Here is a 19,709-nt window from a genome sequence, read left to right as displayed (position 1 = left end):
GGCGACCGACGCGTTAATAAAGAGGAAGGTATGTATGGGAATTAGGAGGCGAACATGACCTTTTGCCTGCGTCAGTTAAATTTTTAAAATCCTAGATATTTTGGGGCATGACACCCTTTGAGCTTTTTTTTAGCTCAAAAGTAAACATTTAACTCATCAATTTCGCAAATATCAATCAGATCATAAGAATGAGGGCTAACTCACACCGGAGACTGACTCCTACGACCTGGCACTGCCGTCCTCTGCCATCTTCCGGATAAAGATGTCGGGCTAAGTACTAAGAATAAAGTCGAAGTCAGTCTCCGGTGTGGTATAGTCCTAAGTCTATTTTTGTATCAACATCCACCAAGTCCACGCCTATACTGCTCAAATTATTTATTTTCGAAATTATTGTTTGTCTTATCTGTATCTGTATGGTTGGCGCTGAAGAAACCAATGGTCTTGTTGTATTTCAGCGGCGTCCTCATTGGGCGCGGGCCCATGTCAGTCCGGCCTTGAAATCGTTTAGGTGTGGTGCCATGATGACCAGTTCATCCAGCCCATTCCACTCCGAGATAGTTCTAATGAAGAAAGAATTTCTGTAGTTTTGTGTTCTTGTCTGTGGGATTTTGAAGCAGTTCGAATTGTTTGTCGCTTTATGTTACAGAGCATCGTCTCCATTTATTCCGCTGTGAAAACAAGCTTTATGTTTTGCCTACCGTTATTGATGCATTGTGTTCACTTAAAAAACTCAGAACAATGCCAGTCGGATATTCCGTACCGACACACTAAACTATGTGTAACCTTAAACGTTTATAGATAGTATGCGCTTGGCCAAGGAGTTCACAACATTGCCATCCGGAAGTATAACGGACCAACACACAATCTCTGTGTAACCATGAACTTTTATAGTCTGGTTAATACTGTTTAGTGAGAACAACTCACAAACGCGGATGGCAAAAACAATAACAAAGACCTGAGTGACGTCATCTGCATACTATCTATAGTCTGATTAATACAATTTAGTGAGAACTACTCATAAAATAATTGGCTGAAAACAATTACAAAGAGTTGAGTGACGTTAATTCCGTTCTATTAATAACGGACAAGTGAACCCACATTTGACGGTTTTTACTGAAATGTGTAGCTCACCATTCTCTCGTCCTTTCGAAGATCGACATTAAATTCGTAGCGTCCCTCCTCCCCCCTCTTTTCCCCTTATCATGTAAAGCAGTGTTGTCTATGTCCAAAATGTCTAAGATCACAAAACAGTTTGCGTGTCTTGATCAATATAATTGTACATGGTTCCTTCATCAGCATATATATGTAAATAATCGTAAAGCGCTGAGGACAATGTCTTTCCAGTGATGAGTTCAATATAAATGCAATTTTATTTTATTTTCTTAAGTATAGTTGTGCATAATTATTTATTCATGTATTCACCTAGTGGACGCTGATGAAGGATCGAATTCCTATGACTTGAGAATGCCAAAACGAAGACGTCGTAATCACATTTATATGCTGCACAATGCCAAAAAGCGATTTAGTCAAATTTTGGCCAGAAAAAGTTTACTTCAAATATCAATCAATTACGGTGACCTTCAACATCACAAATTCTCAAACCTAAGACTTCAAAGAAGTCGCATGTTTTGAACTAAATTATAAATTCAGGAAGTTGAAGGTTAAAGTAATCAATATTCCAAGCAAAAGTGTTTTTTAGCCAAAATTATGAAAACAATATTTTCGCGGTGTGCGGCAATGGTAGAATTATTCTGTGATAGCCCAGAGGCTGGAGATAGCTGCGGAATGTAATCTGCCAATGGCCTTAGGGTGGAATTACACAGCCCACAGATCGATTGATGAAAAGTCAATCTCGGTGTTCCCGTCGGCCGTCCATTGTCAGCCAGTGACGAATGGTTTATTGGAGTACGAAATTGACCAAGTCATTCGGATGTGTCCTCTGACGTTTCTGTCCCATGGGGTCTACACTTATCTATTCATTGATTTATTTATTTGTATACTTATTTATTCATCTATTTTTTCTTTATGTATTTTTTTCTTTATTTATTTATTTATTTATTTGTTTATTTATTTATTTATTTATTTATTTATTTATTTATTTATTCATTCATTCATTCATTTATTGAATGAATTTTACATAATATGTTTGTTGTTTTTTCACAATTAGCCTAATATGTTGAGTTTGTACAAAATCACACTTTGACAGATCAGAGGGCTGTTATATAATTGGGTAAAAAAATAATGAATTGTTCAAAATGTAAGAGTAAAAATATTATTACACAGACATGTGAGGATAAGATTAGATGGCTTTATAGTGGTTCAACCATGTTTGGGTGACTTTAAAATGTAAACCAATGATAATCTGTGACCTTTTTTTTTCTCTATCCTTCTTCTTCCCTCTTCCAAAAATGTCAAACCAACCCTTTCGTGCCCTTGTCCTCCTACCTTGACCTTCCAACACTCGATTCATCCCATGTGACTAAACGACAACAAAGGGGGCTAAACAACTCACAGCCGAGGACATCAGTAGGGTTTTCAACTTGTACGACAGGGTGAGTAGTTTTAATTGGAAAAATTAAATCAGATCTAATTAATAATAAAGGTGGCTAAACAACTCACAGCCGAGGACATCAGTAGGGTTTTCAACTTGTACGACAGGGTGAGTAGTTTTAATTGGAAAAATTAAATCAGATGTAATTAATAATTTGATTTATACATTTATAACAAACTTATATAGCGATTCGGGACGAGGTGGCCGAGTGGTTTAGCATCATACCGTGACCTAGAATGTCTCGGGTTCGGCTCCGCTTCAGGCACTCTCGTTTTTTTTTTATTAACCTCCAATTTGCTCACTTTGGAAGATAATGGTGATTCCTGTTGACATCAGACATTTGTTTCGTGGATTATCTATATTCCTCCATGGAATTCCTAGGGAACGGCATCTACGAGACTATGACGCGCGGAGGGCGTAATTTTTTATTATATGGAGGTTACCGTTAATTATTGAATATTACATTACAGACAAAGAAGGGTGCGGTTATGTGGTCTAGCAGTATGACACTCTCTTTCGGATCGGGAGGTCCTGGGTTCGAGCATAGGGAAAAGGCTCTTTACTCACATTCTTTCACCGTCTTCTTCTTCTTCTTCTAGGTTCCATGCCTGGTCCAGGCTTCGGATACTGCATGAATTATCTCTCTCCATTCCTCCCTGTCTCTTGCTTTTTCAAACAGCTCTTGGATTGTTAGGTTGGTGAAGCCCTTCAGTTGGTCTATGAGTGTTTTTCTTTGTCTCCCCCGGGCGCGTTTACCAGGTATTTTTCCACAACTTGCCAGGTATTCATTCTTATCTTTCCTTACTATGTGTCCGAAAAAGGATAATTGTCGATCCGCTATTAAGGGCATTAGTTTCCTTGGTTTCCTTGTTTGTTTTAGCACTTCTTCGTTCGTTTTGTGTGCAGTATACGATATTCTCTGCATCCTTCTCAAACACCACATTTCAAAAGCTTCAATGTTCTTTTGTGTTTCTGCATTTGTAGTCCAGCTTTCGCATCCGTATAACAAGATTGGCCACACGTAGCACTTCAAGACTCGGAATCTAATCTCGAACGACATCTGTTTGTTTTTCAAAATGTTTCCGAAGTCCATGAAGGCCTGTTTGGCTTGAGTTATTCTTGCTCGTATGTCTCGGTTACATCTTCCAACTGTTGTCACTATTGAACCTAGGTATTTAAAACTTTCTACGTTGGTAAGTTGCTCGCCGTGAATCGTTATATTGCAGGTGTTTTGTTTTCGGGGTTTTTCTGTATTACCATGCATTCCGTTTTGGTGATATTCACTTCCATTCCCTTGGCTTCACTATCTACTACCACTTTGTCAATAATCTTTTGAAGTTGGATTTCTGATGTTGCAATGAGTACCGTATCGTCTGCGTATCTTATATTATTTATGTTGTGACCTCCTACTTTTATTCCCTCCATATTAGTTATGCCCCTCATGATTGTTTCTTGGTATAGATTAAACAGATCTGGTGAGGCAACACACCCTTGACGGACTCCTTTCTTATTAGGAATGGATTTTCCTGTAGCGTTTCCGATTTTGATAGATGCCTGCTGGGTGTAGTATAATGTTTGCATGAGTCTGAGGTCTTTCTCATCAGCGCCAATGGAGTGCAGTTGTTTTAGTATTTCTTCGTGGCGTACTCTATCAAAAGCTTTTTTGTAGTCGACAAAACAGAGGTATAGTGGGGTCTGAACCTGTATAGCTCTTTCACTTAAAACACGGAGGAGGTATATTGCGTTCCTTGTCCCTCTGTCAGGTTGGAATCCATATTGTTCTTCTGCGATTTCGGGGTTAATCTTATTCCTTAGCCTGTTGATAGTTATACGCAACAGTATTTTGTTGATGTGGCTTATTAAACTTATAGTTCTAAAATTTTCGCATCTGACTGCCCCTGCTTTCTTTGGTATTGCTATGAAAATAGAGTTACAGAGATCTTCTGGAATTTTCCCAGTGTTGTATATATTGTTGAATAATATGTGAAGTTCATCAATTGCTAGATCTCCTAGGCTTTTTAATACCTCTACAGATATTTCATCAGGGCCTGTTGCTTTACCATCCCTCATTCGTTCCATGGCATGTTCAATTTCACTTTTGGTGATGTTTGGTCCGCTTAATGGTTCTTTGAATTTCAGTGGTGGTTCATTTCTATTTGGATCATTGTACAGTTCGCCTATGTATTCTACCCATCGGCTTTCTATATGTTGTTCTTCAAATAGCAGTTCCCCTTGTTTGTTTTGGATACAACTTCCTGCTGCTTTGCTTTTCCTTTTCCCTGATAGTTCTTTTATTCTTTGGTGAGCTTGTTGGGGGTTGGGTTTGTATTCTCTTTCGATTTCGCAGCATTTCCAGTCTAGATAGTTCTCGTGTGCCTCGATGCATTTGGATTTAATGTGGTTGTTCAATGTTTGGTATTCTGCAGACCCTCTGTTGCATTTTCGTCTTTCTTCAAATAGGTTTAGAATTTCATTTGTCATCCATTCCTTTTTGCTGTTTATTTGAGCTATTGGTAAATGTTTTTCTGCAGTTGCTTTGACACACTTTTGGAATATATCAAACTGTTTCTCACATTTTTCGTTATCAGGTTCACTTTGGCTTTGTATCATGAGTGCATTTTCAAATTCTTCTCTCATTTTTGTTTGTATGCCATTGTCTTTGCATAACCTGTAATCCCTCTTTATTCTACCAGCTGTTCTCTGAATAGCTTTAAACATTATCCTTACTGTACAAACAACTGGGACATGGTCACTGTCTACATCGGCGCCTGGGTAGGTTTTGCAATTTAATATGCCATTTCTGAATCTTGATGATACTGCTATAAAGTCTATCTGGTTCCTTGCTCTGTCCACTGGTGATTGCCATGTCCAGGTTCTTCTTGGGTGTTGTTGAAACCAGGTGTTTGAAATCATTAATTTATTTGTTCTACACCAATCTGCCCAGATGTTTCCTCGTTCATTTCTGTCTCCGAGTCCATGTGGTCCGATTATGTCACCATCTCTGCCTCTGCCAATCTTAGCATTTAGGTCCCCGATTACCATAAGGACTTCTTGTGATTTACACATTCGTTTTGCTTTGTCTAGTGAATGGTAAAACTCTGTCATATCTGCATCTGTCGCCTCTTTTGTTGGTGCATAAACTTGAATAATATTGGTGTCAACTACAGGTCCTCTTAGCTTAACCAGCAAAACTCTGTCTGAGATTGCTACGTGCCCTTTGTAAAATTTGGTTGATTGTTGGTCTCAGATCATCCCTACTCCTTTTTGGAAAGAGGTTCCACCACTCCATATGATCTTATATGTCGTGTTGTTTTCTTGTTTTGACATGGTTCCCTGCTCTTTCCATCTCATCTTTGCCAGGCCAAGAATATTCATTTTGAGCCGTTTCATTTCTTTTAGAATGTTGTTTAGTTTTCCTTTTTGGGCACAGGTCCTGACATTCCATGTCCCAATTTTGGTTTTGTCACATTTGTTAAATTTATTTCGCCTAGTAACTGGCTGACGGTTCGGTGTGACCTGACGAACATCACGCTCCCAACCGAGCGAGGCAGCAGTCTTCCGTGAAAACATGCTCCCCTTTACGCTGTCACCGTTTAACTTTTTGGACTTATTCATGCAGTTAACTCGGCAAAGTTACAAGAATGGTTTGCCATTGCCTATTCTTGTCGCCCTCTGCAGTTGGCCAGCTTGACCTGTTACCGTTCGACACCACGAGGAGGTTGCAGTAGGGCTTGCTGATGATCTATCTTTGCAGACTTGGCATCATCAATTTGTCGAACTCTTTCACCGTACTTAGGTGTAAAATGAGTATCTGGCCGTTGACAGCGTTGTCTTTGTCCGAAAAATTGTAATATCGCCTATGAGGCGTGATGTCCCGTCCTACATGTTAAATGTTGCTGTTGACCAGGGACCCCTTGAAAAGCGCTTTGAGCACATTTAGTGGATATTTCTCTATATAAAGCTCAATTTTATTTTCATATATATATATATATATATATATAATATATATATATATATATATATATATATATATACATTTGTTTTATTTTTTTTTTCAGGATGGAAACAAAAGTATTGAAGACGAGGAACTACATGGATTTCTGAAAGATTTGATGGAACTTGTACAAGAGGTAAACTCCACGTTTTAACATAGGTTTTTGGAACAGTGGTTCTCCGCAAAAAACCCGAAACAGTGAAGTATCTCGTTGAGCGTAGTGATTGTACACGAATGTGGCAATGAATACGCCGCCTGGATACTCCTGACCTCACACCTCGTGACGAAGGGAGCGAACGGGGAACCGCTACGGGTTAAGCGGGCAGTCCTTGGCGATTTCCCCCATAGCCAGCACAGGCCGGTACTTGTCACAGCTGCAGATGGAACTTCAGGGGAGAAATTTACTTCTTATATCGAGCAGGTCTATCCTCCTATTCCTCCAAAGTCCGAGAACATAACCAGATTTAACAGGCTGCTGGTTTAGAGAGCTCATCGCTCCATTCCACGGGGCAAACGGAAATTCTACATCCCTTGTCGGACGGAGGAGTCGGAAAAGCTGTACAAGGGGTACCAGCGGACCCAGACCCAAGATGTAGCCGATGGACTTCTTCAGTCTCTGGCAGAAGGAAGAAAGCAATATTGGCAGGAGACTGTGGAAAGTCTCGACTATATACACTCTAACCATCACATGGCGACTGATAAAGAAATGGGATCCTGACTACAACTTCGCGAAGGCTGCACCAGAGTGCAAGGCAGACACAATTGCCAATAATAATATAAAGAACCGTAGCAAACGGCTCCCGAATTAGTCTATCGAGCGCGGTGTCCGCCAAGCATACCGTACGATTTTGGACACGCTACCTGCGGACGAAGAGTCAGACTGGACATCCCCGTTCAGTCCCCGAGAAGTGGGCGCAGCCATCAGCGATGTAAAGAACGAAAAATTAGCAGGGATCGATGGCATATATCCCGATGTGATGACGCATCTGGGCCCCAGGACACGAGCCTGGCTGGTAGAGACAATGCCTGACGTCCTTGCAAAAGGAAAACTTCCACAAGTGTAGCAATCCAGCTCCCCCACCCCCACCCCCGATGTCCGGCGGGAGACAATTACAAACAACTGGCTTAATAAGATCAAAAATAGAGGGAATGGGGATACCCATTTCAAGCACATAATGGGTGGTGGCCTTGTTTCGAGCCGAAATAAGTGTCGGCAACCTTTGTTGTTCGCAGCTTCTCTGATTTGGGACAGAACTGCATATTATACGAGATTGCAGTCAATTTGAACCGCAGAGCATCTAGTTGAACGTTGCATTGTGACGAAGCTTTCAAGCGGTTCGCGACCGTATACGATTGCGGGGATGAGTTGGATAGATCATCATGACATTGTAGTGTGACATCATTAGAAGCTGCTGCCGCCTGGATAGAATGTCATAATATTGTAGTGTGGGACGAAACCATTAGAAGATGCCCCTGCCCTCAAAGGCAACTTAAGTCCGTTACCAAGTCCGTATGTTTTTTTAATTTATGAAAGAAAAGAAAACGAGAGATTTTCGTTCAATTTTGATTATTAACTTTTTGAAATGGGAGTAAAATTACGAATTTCTCACCCCCTCATCTTTTATCAAAATTTATTTTTGTTTTTATATTTTGTCAGGACTACGACGCCGATGACATTGAGGAGTTCAAAGATATTTTGCTGAAAGAATGTGACCTCAATCAAGATGGTCGCATTGACAAAAAGGAGCTGTCTATGGTACTCGTGTCGTTCGCAAAAGCATCGCAACCCTCCGACCCCGGTGAAGGGGAAGACCAAGCAGAAGGGCAGGCTGAGGGAGAGCCTCAGTGATAATTGCGTTAGCTTATTTTAAAGTCATAACAAAGCTGCTAGTAGAAGCTGCGGACTGTAAAAAATATTGAACAAAAATAAATAAAACAGCTTCAATAAGTGAACTACAGTGGAACCTCAGTATAACAGTGATGGTGGGACCAGCTTAAAATCCCTATTAAAACCGAGTCCTGTTATAGCCGAATTTCAAAGGGAAATAACCCAAATGGTCTAAATCACTAATACTAATAGTAATAGATTGTATTTGAAGATATTCAGTCAGTGGTTTTCGGCGCCCATCTTATAACCTATTAGGTTCTTAAAAGTCTCAGCTATAGCCTTTAATTTATACCAAAGGCAAAGTGGGGGGGGGGGTGGATAACAGTGACCCTGTTATATCCGAACCACATCCATGGGTTCCACTGTAAATGCTCAACAAGGAACTTTTCGAGCTCAAAACTCCTCTTCAGTCAACAAAAAAAGCAATCAAGAGGATAGCACTTCAAGTAAAATTCATACAGTCTGTTTTAATTATCTTTTTGAGTGTTTTTATTGTACGCTGAAAAAGGGTTTTGAGACCGAAACATTGCGTGTAATGCATTTTGTTCCTTTTGAGACTGATTTATTCTTTTTTGTCCAATAATTTTTTTAAACTTTTTTTTCCATTTCCGATACTTAAGATAAGAAAATTATCATAATTACAAAATATTTGCGTAAAAATCGAATTTTTCACCGGCACAATTTTCATGTACAATTGATTATTATTTCGTATTTTATAATTTTGCTATTATTTATATTAAAATCGATGTTTATCCCGTCTACCTTTGTTTTTAAAAAGGTTTCACTGTGTATGCTCCCTGTTTATCATTGTAATATATCCCTTATGAAAGATGCCAGTCAGAAGTCCTTAGTATAGAAAAAGATAATGTGCCAGATGTTTTGAACTGATTCTTTGGATTAAAACCACAAAACGATGGTTTCTTTAGTCCGTCAAAATTGTGCTTTGTATTGCCAGGAAGTCAATGTACATATTTTACAAAGCTAGGTATTGGAACAACCCCTTATTGCCCATGTGGAACCGACCATGAAACCACTTTACATGTGCTTATGGATTGCCATTATACAACGTGCAACGTTCGAACCACTGGGTCACCCCTACAACACTCAACACAAAGCTCTATGGTGAGGCTGAGGACCTAAAGCGGACCACAGACTTCATAGCAGATATCGGACTGCAGCCATAGATGTCCATCAGAGGAACGAAGAAGAAGAAGAAGAAGAAATATCACCATGCTTATATTGTTGTCATTGCACTCAACAAGTACTGGTGTAAAAAAAAAAAAAAGAAAAAGAAAATTGTAACCAAAATTGCCTGGTCGTGAATATAACAATCTGACAACTGTAAACTCATTACCTATCAAATAACTGGCATTTTCTATTGAGAATTGACTATTGGGATCAAAAAGGTGAGAGTCAAAGAGTTTTAATGGCAAAATGTAATTTATCATAATTCATCGCTTTATTCATAGAGCTTGAAGATGCATGCACCCCATATTATATTGTAAGAAATAAAGTGTGAATGAAGTAAATATTATGTAAGCTTCCTGACACTGTGCACTGCACATAATAAAACACTAATGAACATATAATAGCTTCAACAATATTTTTTTAACCCGCAAAAAGAAAGCAACAAAACTTAACAAGTGGGGATTTGGACAAAAATCTCTTCCTCAGATAACAACAAAAACAATTTAAACGTAATATGATACGAAAATTCTTTTTTTAAATGAGAGAAGAGGTCATTTTTTGGATTTTATGAATCGTATTGTCATTTTTTCGTTTTTGTATTTTTATTGGGTTTTTTTTTTTTTTTTTTTTTTTTTTTTTTTTTTTTTTTTTTTTTTTTTTTTTTTTTTTTTTGTTTTGTTTTTTGTTGTTTTTTTTTTGTTTGTTTGTTTGTTTGAAAAAAATAAGTGGTTTGAGCCCGAAAACTTGTTTAGTATGTATGTTCTCTTTTGCGCGTTTCTTTTTCCCGAAGCTGTTATAATATATCCATCTTCTGTTTTATATTGTGTATTGAGTTCAAGATGTTGGAACAATCTTGGTTAAATGTTTTCAAATAGTGTAACATTATTATAGCTGACGATTCTGGATAATCAGTCTGTTGAACAGATGACAAGTAGTTATTTTCCAATATTATCTCCGAGATTTTTTTTTCTCTTACTTAATTATAAAATGAATTTGATGCTCGGTAATGATGTAAATGAGAAATTTTGAAGATGTTTTATTGAAAATGATACTAATTTTATTAACGCATATAACGTTTTTTGTTTTTGTTTTTTTGAAATATTAAAACTCCCAGACCAAGTTTGTAAGAAATGTTAACTTAAAACAAGACATTTCTTCAATTTTTGATGGATAGTTTCATGAAAAAAACAAAAACGTTTGTTTTTTTTACTTTGAAATATTAATTATAGAGCAGACGTCAAGTGATTAAACTGATACTATATAATTGTTGCACTGAACGGGAAAACTTTTCTATAAACTAAAACAGCAAGTACATGTTTCTGCTTAAGAACCCATCGGTTGGGAACATATAGAAAAGAACAACAAAAATACCCCCCCCCCCCCCACAAAAATCAGGGTCTTAACCGAGTCGGGACCCAAGACAATGGGCTCTTATGTGGAGTTCACTGTTTTTGCGTCTGTCACCAATGATAATCAATCAAAAAGAAAAATAATTAATATCTTATTTGATACACTTTAAGTTAAAGTCCCCATATTTACCAAGAATTTTGTTTTGATAAATACCATGGAGAGATTGGCAACCCAATAATATGATGCGTTACATAATGGTATGTATTATGTATTATTGGCAGTAGGTATGTCCCTGGTGAATTTCGTATATTATTTGATCACCCCGTGCCATTTGTGTATTCTCTAGATATATTTTTTAAAAAGAGGCTGCAAACCATGGCGTATTGCTATGTCACTTGCCTATAAATAGACATACAGTAGAACACCGATATATAGAGCAACCTTGGGCAGAAAAAACTAATCCCTTATATTATAACATGTGACATGTATTAATGGGATTGGGCACATCCATGCGTTCATTATTTTCCTCAATTCGTTACAATTACAAGTACGTTTGACATAAGTGGGCTCTGCTGTATTTGTTGAAAAGAGATTAAGCTAATTCTTTTTTTTTTCAATCTTTGCTTTGATGAAATATTTTAGAATGGAATAGAACATTTGAAAATGTGTCTTGAGTGACAGGGTGGCAAAAACAGAGCAGATGTATCCAGGGTTGAAAAGGCTCGTAAACCTGAATATTATGTCATAAATATTTAATAAATGTTTGCATGTGTAATATTCCTGCGTTGATTCATTTTTTTAAAAATTATAATTATTTTTCATGCACCTCAAAGGTGGGGTCTTTTGACCTCCCATGGTTGATCGTGGAGGTTTTTTTGCCATTTCAGCTAGATATAACATACGTGAATATCCTTTTCTTCTCTTTCCACGTTGCTTTCTGTCTTTGTCTAGGAATGAGATCACATCCTTGAATTTAGCCTAGCCTTGGCTAAGATCGTTAACGAAGACGGAAAAAGACAATTGTATTGTTCCTTCTTTTATTTGTGGTAAATTACATTTTAAGATTATCTCTCTTTTCTGCACTTCATTTTTATTTATTTTTTTTTTTTTGTGGGTTTTTTTTTTAGATTTTAAAACGTTGTAAGCATTTGAGTGTATATCTTTTAGTGGGGCCCCGTGCGTAAATGTACTGGTGGGAATCTCAGGTGGTCTTAAAACTTGTCACGCTGATCTATTGCTCTTTGTATCTACTTTTGTTCCCTATTATATTTGAATCAATCCCTTCTGGTGTGTGTTCTTGAGCGTCTTCTCTACAGACCTATAGTCTTCTGATATGTAGCATAATCTCCCTAGCTATATACAGGCGCTGAAATGACCTAAAAGTGTCGCAGGTAACTATAACTAGAGCTTTTATATAGCGCAATATCCACTAAATGTGCTCAAAGCGCTTTACAAAGGGTCCCTGACCAACAGCAACACGTAACATGTAGAACGAGATATAACGATATTACATTTTTCCGACAGAAACAACGCTGTTGACGGCTACTCATTTTACAACTGAATACGGTGAGAGAATGTGAGTAAAGAGTCTTTTCCAAGGTCTCGATTATGCGACGAGCGAGGCCCGAACCCAGGACCTTCCGATCCGAAAGCGCGTGTCATGCCACAAGACCACATAGCCGCGCATAGTACCCAACAACAATTGCCTGAATATTAATAGAATAAAACATGACCTGCTGGCATTCATTTTAAAAGCGCATTGTGGACAGCACACAATGAATATACTCAAAATAAATGTCTTGTATTCTGGGTGGGGTTCCTACCTCCCAAAGCGGGCAGGTACATACGGTGTCTTCTATCCCCTTACATGTGTTTTCCAACATGCTTTCTGTCTTTGTCTTGGAATGAGATTACTTGGTTTTGTCCTGATCTTGGTCGGGGTCCTTGGCTGAGAGGGAAACAGTCGAATGTATAGTGTAATAGTTTTGGTAGATGATATTTTTTTTCCTTGAAAATCATCTCTCTGTTATGTACTGATACTCTTTTCATTTTTAACATATCATTTGTAAACATTTGAGTGTGTTCCTCTTAGTGAGATCTGTGCTTGTGTCTGGATGAGACTTTTAGGTGATCTCAAACTAAGTACTTTGATAGTGTGCTCTTGGAATCTACGTTTCCTATTTGAACCAATTCCCCTTTGTCTTACCTTTTTCTTATGTGCTTTAATTGTAATTCTAGAACTTATTACTATCCCGTTTTCTTCCTTTTTACTGGCGCTGGTATGACCTTATGTGTTGCGAGCGCCGTAAAACCCTTAAAAACAAAACAAAAGTCTTACTCTTACACTATTTTATTCTAAGTCTCAATTCCTGATGAGGGAACAAACCCTGGGTCAGACCCCTGGTCTCATCTTATCGACCAAGGTAGTTTAACTAACTAGAGCATTTATATTGCGCAACATCCACTAAACGTGCTCAGAGAAGTTGTTAAACCCTTTCCATGTGACTGTTTTGCCCTCATCTTGGCTGGGGTCCTTAGTCGAATGAGCGGCACATATACAGATTGACCTTTTTTTCTTTGTGCAAATTTTTTTGAAAAATCAATGAATTAAAAAAACAAAAAATGAGCTTTTTTAATATAGCGCAATATTCACTAAACGTGCTCAAAGCGCTTTACAAAGGGTACATGACCAACAACAACATGAAACACATAGAACGAGACCTGTTAGGCGATATTACAATTTTTTCGACAGAGACAATGTTGTTAACGGCCAGGTACTCATTTTACACCTGAGTACGGTGAGAGAACGTGAGCAAAGAGCCTTTTCCACTGACTCAACAATGCGCCGAGCAAGGTTCGAACCCAGGACCTTCCGATCCGAAAGCGAGTGTCATACCACAAGACCACATAGCCCCACGAATTACATTGTAGTATGAAATACGGTCTACAAATTCAGCAATTTGACTTTGTGACTTGCAGCTTACAGCAAAAAGACAAAACTGGATTGTGATAAGGGTCATGAGATCAGAATTCCATTTTCATGGGAAATAACTCAGAAAGGGGAACATATCCAACATTTCAGAACGAGAATTATAAAAATGGGAGCTAACCCAGTAAATGTGACGGTTAAAATTTGAAGACAGTTTGTAGGGCATTGCCTCCCTTGAATTAAAAATGTATATATCATCATACCTCTTGACACAGTTTAATTTTTAACCTGATACTGTAATTTATAACGACTTTTCAATAGTAGTAGTAGGTTGCAATTTGCTCAAATTGTGTAACATCTACATCACAAGCAATGGGAATCTGTTTAGATCCTTTCCTGCTTCCTTCTTTTTTTTTTTTTTTTGCGGTTATTTTTTTCATTTTCTAATTATTCACTCCACCATGAAATATTAGATATGACTGAGGGTTCATAAGGATACACTAGCAGTATACCAGTAAGTTATAAAATAGATAAATTCCGTTCAACACAATAAAGCTCCATAAGCATAATAGCTCTTTAGTATTTTCACGAAGCTTTGTATTTGTTGGACTTGGTTTGCCCGGGCATTGTCTGGGATCCTTGCTGAGCGGGAAGCAGTCAGATGGATGTTTCTTTTTTTTTTAATATATGAGCTTACTTTACCCTTCTTGCTTTCTGTGGTGTCTTTAATTGATAATAGCTGTATTTTGTAATGCATTCCTTTTGCCAGAATCATGTAACCATTTTAAGACGTCTTAACCTTACACATGAGGGGTTTGGTCTCGATAGCTCAGTTGTAGAGCACTTGCTTCATACCGAAAGGACTGAGATTGATCCCCAGCAAGATTTTTCTGACTTTTTTCTGATTTATCATTGTGCATAGTTTGAGATCACCTAAAAGTCACATCTAGACAAAAACACGGGATCCCACTAAGAGGAACACACTCAAATGCTATTACACATTCAAAACAACAAATATAATAATACATTACAGACAGATGATTTACAAGGGAAAAAATACCATAACGTTAACTATACATTTGTTGACTGTTTCCTTCCTAGCTAGGGGAATTAGGATAAAATTGTGCAAATTAGTGATGAAAGCACCAAATTTGGTACAAAGTAACTTGAGACCACTATTAATCGATGTTGATATAGAACCACATTGAGAAATTCCTCTAACAGTGTAAAATAGGGAGATGAAAATCCGCCTATATGAGCTATATTAAAACAAAGGGGCGTAATCCATGACATATTTGTTGACAATTCGGTGCTTTAAAAATATATTGTTTTTAGCCCGTGTAAGCGGTTGATTTTTTTTTGGTTTAAATAATCATAATTGTTAAAAATGTGACTTTATGCGATATAGGAGCCGTATGGGCCGGTAGTATAGCTTTATTATGAGGACTGGAAGGGGGGTGGTGGGAGAGGATGAGATGGTGCTGGTGTCAGTTTTACTTGTGTTGGTCGTAATCGTGGTGAAGATGATGGTGGATGTGATAATGATGATGAGGATGATGATGATGATGAGGTGATTGTTGTGATAATAGTAGTGGTGATGATGATGATGATGATGATGATGATGATGATGATGATGATGATGATGATGATGATGATGATGTTGATGAGGTGGTGGTGGTGCTGATCTTGGTAGTGATGATGATGATGATGATGATGATGATGATGATGATGATGCTGATGATGATGATGACGACGACGATGAAGATGATGATCAGGATGGTGTTGATGGTGTTGTGATGATGGTGGTGGTGGTAATGGTAGTGATGATGATGATGATGATGATGATGATGATGATGATGATGATGATGATGATGATGATGATGATGATGATGATGAGGTGATTATGGAGATAGTAGTATTGATAATGGTGATGGGGATGATGATGAGGTGGTGGTGATCGTGGTAGCGATGATGATGAAGATGATGATGATGACGATTATGATGATGATGAATATGGTAATGATGAGGTGGTGGTGGTGATAGTGGTAGTGATTACGGTGATGTTGGTAACTATTAATTTCGGAAATGAAAAACTTTCTTGGTGACGTACATTAACAGTTTTAGATGATTAGGATCCAACAAAAATCATATTTATTAGACAAATGACTGTGGAACACATTTTTCTTGGGAGACTTGAGAAAATTCAACAGCAGCCTTTTCTAGTTTATCCTGATCTCTTTGAATTATTTAACGGGGCAAGATAAAGCCAATATCTCGTTGTCAGCTTTTTCCATGTGAGTGTGTTCAAGAAAACCATATGTTGTCTTATTGAAGGCTAAAAATGTTTCCTTTCCTGAGGTTAGCTGTCGAGGCCTGGTAGTCTGTCTCTGAACCTGATTGGGTGAACATACGACTGGGTGCAAACTCTTTCACAGCATTCTTTGCTATACATCTTGATTAATTCTGACAATTTATGGACTCTCTCTCTCTCTGATCTGTTCTATACTTGAATGTTTTATATATAGCATGGCTCCAGAAAGGAGAGCTTTTGTGAAACACAACGAATAACAACTTGCAACAACCTAACAGAAAACATGAATAAACAACTCTAAACAGATGTTAATTTATTAGACTTCAGTAAATCATTTTATAAAGTCAATTGCCATACTCTGGCTATTAAACTGCGGAGATATGGAATCATGAGTAGCACACACGACTGGGTAATGGATTTTCTCACTAATCGTAAACAACTGAAAGAGCAATGTCAGTCCACTCCAGTACTACAGGTGTGCCCCTAGGTACCGTACTGGGTCCCCTCTTGTTCCTTATCTACATCAATGATTTGCCTGAAAGATTGTCGCTCGGAACTCAACTGAGACTATTTGCGGATGACAGCCTTTTGTACAGAGCAATAAGGCATAAGAAAGACCCAGAAATTCTTCATCGGGACTTTGATTCCAGAAAATTACCAACAAAAGGAAGATAATACAGAATACACCACAACTCACTATAAGAAGTCACCAAAGCAAAATATCTCGGAGTAACGATAAACAATCGCCTGACCTGGAAAGACCAGATTGCAAACATATGCAGGAAGGCAAACTCCACCCTGGGATGCTTGAGAAGAAACCCCTTAGGCTACAAAGTAACCATGAAAGAGAAATGCTATAAAGTTTATGTTAGACCAACACTCAAGTAAAGCGGTAAGGTATGGGATCCCGATCACACCTCCGAAAGGTCGAATAGCTTCAACCGTGGTTGCCGTACGTACGGACAAATCGTGTTGCTTGCACTATTCGTCCTTCACACTAAAGCTGGGCAATATTCCGTTTTTGCTTTTACTGAGCTGGATTCGAATCCACGTAATTACATGATATATCCGTATCGTCTTAAATGTTTCACAAACCCCACCTCCTCTGTTTGTGAGTCAAATAATCAGTTATGTGTGTTTTTTTTTTAGGTGTGTGTGTGTGTGTGTGTGTGTGTGTGTGTGTTAATTTCGTGGGGTTTTTTTGTTTGTTTTTTTCTTCTGGGATATGATTTTTATTCCAGAATGGTGATTGATTTCTTATAAGGAACAATTGTCGTGTTCTCCTATTGGTAAGTATCCAATTCAAATACCTGCTCGAGAGTTTGGGTTGGCTAGGCACAGAGGAAGATTCGGCAGGTTTTCTTTGTTTTGGTTTCTTTTTTTTTTTTTTTTTTTTTTTTTTTTTTTTGGAGGGGGGGGGGTTGTTGTTGTTTTGTTTTGTTTGCTGTTGTTTTTTTTTTTTTTGGGGGGGGGGGGTTATTGTTCTTTTTTATTTGTTTTCTCTTGTTGGTATTTTCCCTGCTTTTGTTTGATTTGTGTGTGTGTGTGTGTGTGTGTGTGTGTGTGTGTGTGTCTATTGTGTGTCTACGTGTGTTTTGCCTTTTTTACATTTTTTTTTCAATCTATAATAGTGGGTAAGCACTCAGTAACTATTTGTTTTAAATGACTAGTATTCAATTTGTCAAAATATTATATTAGTCATAATAGTATAAGCAGCGCAAGAAAAAAAAAACACCAAATTTCTGTATCTGTTAAGAAGCAGTTTTATAAAAAAAATGTTATAATCTTGATAATTCAGTGAGTGCCATCAATAATAGCTTGAATTTAGCCAAAATTTTTGAACGATGTCGATACCTGTCCTTTAACTTCAGAAAATTTTGTTATAAGTTGTACAGTCTTGAGTAGACTAGCTGTATGACATAATGATAGATTTAATTCATGGCGAATTCAATGCGTTTTCAAATTGGCAGTAAACGAGGTAATTGTATAGACGGGATGGAATTTGGCGGCTTTACAACACGCAAATTAATTCCAAAGCCGAAAGCACAACCCCTGCATTTAAACTTATCTCCATAGACGATGTCAATATATTAAAGATTAATAAAGGACACTAATACCAAGTCCTCAATATTTTCAGTACTTCATTCGTTAGCTAATACTATTAAGTATTTGGTATCCACTTTTGCCCTGACGAGAAGTTAGAATGTCAACGGGCTGGGATTTAAAATGTCAACGGGTTGAAACTGGGTGAAATAGAATGATACAGAACATAAAAGCCCAGTTCGGCCTAAGAACAATAACTTGCCTATGTTCTTAAACTCAGAACAAGGGGTAATGTTGTCAGGGGGTTGGGGTTGTTGTTTTGATCTGGGTATGGTCTGATAAAGTTACGATTACTGGCCAAAAACAAATTCCTAACTTTAGTTTAAAATTAAAAAATAGAAAGACGGAAATATATACATAATAAGATTGATATATTTAAAACAATGGTTACAAGAAAAATAAATCCACGATTTTTCTCAATAATTCTGTACTCAAACAGCTTTGTATGCAAATGCTGTATTCCAGATGTGTAATTTGGCTTATCGCCACTCAAGGTGGTATTTTAATAGATAGTATTACAACTAACGTGTCTATGTACGCAGTGATACAGACCTGCCAAGCATTCGACTTAATTGTGTTATAGTGGAAAAAAGAATATCGTTTCGAAAGGGATTTGTGCTGCATTGTAGGTTAACAAACACGCAGGTCTGACATCCGAATCCACTTATGGGCCTGGTTTAACATTGTTGTATAATGTATTTTGCGTCATTTTTTAAAAGATTTCTATTACAAGAATGAGCCCATAAGGAAATGGTTATCAGACCTAAAAATAATTGCACGTCGATCCACGTCAATTTTAAAACCATCACCATCACTACCACAAGCGCTTTTACAACATTATCATTACCATCAGAATCGCTACCACCATCAATTGCACAATATCATAAGTATCATCAGCACCACAATCAATATCACCACCACAGCATTATACCAACCATTACCATGGTCATATCTATTATTGCCATCACTAGCAAAATCATAACTATCATGTCAGCCACCACCACTCTAGGAAACAATCATTTTAAATATCAATAACATACGCGCACACAAAAGCGTCACCATTGCCATCAACTTGATCACTCTAGCTTCTTGATCAGTGACATCACCACTACCATCATTTCATCATCGAAACAAGAATAACATCACTGCTATCATTGTCACAAATACTAACGAGAGTTTTTATATAGCGCAATATCCGCTCGAAGTCTCAAAGCGCTTTACAGGGTGTCACAGGCCAAGAGCAACACTTAACATCCTACATGATGTCTGTTAGGCGATATTACATTTTTTCAGACAGAACAACGCAGTTAACGGCCTGGTACTTATTTTAAACCTGAGTACGGTAAGAGTGGACTCAACTATGCGCCGAGTGAGGCTCGAACCCAGGATTTTCCA

General features: G+C 37.8%; 1 protein-coding gene across 4 annotated transcripts in view; it reads left to right on the top strand.

The window, feature by feature from the left end:
* LOC144977016 (calbindin-32-like) overlaps positions 1 to 9,729 on the top strand; it is a 149,132-nt gene extending 139,403 nt beyond the window's left edge. For 2 of the 4 annotated variants that reach the window (XR_013646222.1, XR_013646221.1), the window contains exons 10-13: positions 2,496 to 2,552; positions 6,610 to 6,681; positions 8,203 to 9,397; positions 9,645 to 9,729. Coding sequence is in view for 2 of the 4 variants with exons in the window: in XM_078921708.1 (XP_078777834.1) it covers positions 2,487 to 2,552; positions 6,610 to 6,681; positions 8,203 to 8,394 (330 nt within the window). In the remaining 2 variants the exon portion in view is untranslated. Of the gene's footprint in view, positions 1 to 2,486; positions 2,553 to 6,609; positions 6,682 to 8,202; positions 9,398 to 9,644 lie in introns of those variants that run through there. The other 2 variants (XM_078921708.1, XM_078921707.1) reach the window with 1 other exon arrangement.
* Positions 9,730 to 19,709: the final 9,980 nt, after the last annotated feature.

This window comes from Berghia stephanieae, chromosome 7, assembly GCF_034508935.2.
Source record: "Berghia stephanieae isolate SIO BIC M18660-M18661 chromosome 7, UCSD_Bste_1.3, whole genome shotgun sequence".
Taxonomy (NCBI): Eukaryota; Metazoa; Mollusca; class Gastropoda; order Nudibranchia; family Aeolidiidae; genus Berghia; species Berghia stephanieae.
The sequence above is the reverse complement of the archived record's forward strand: the minus strand, read 5'-3'. Positions and strand labels throughout refer to the sequence as shown.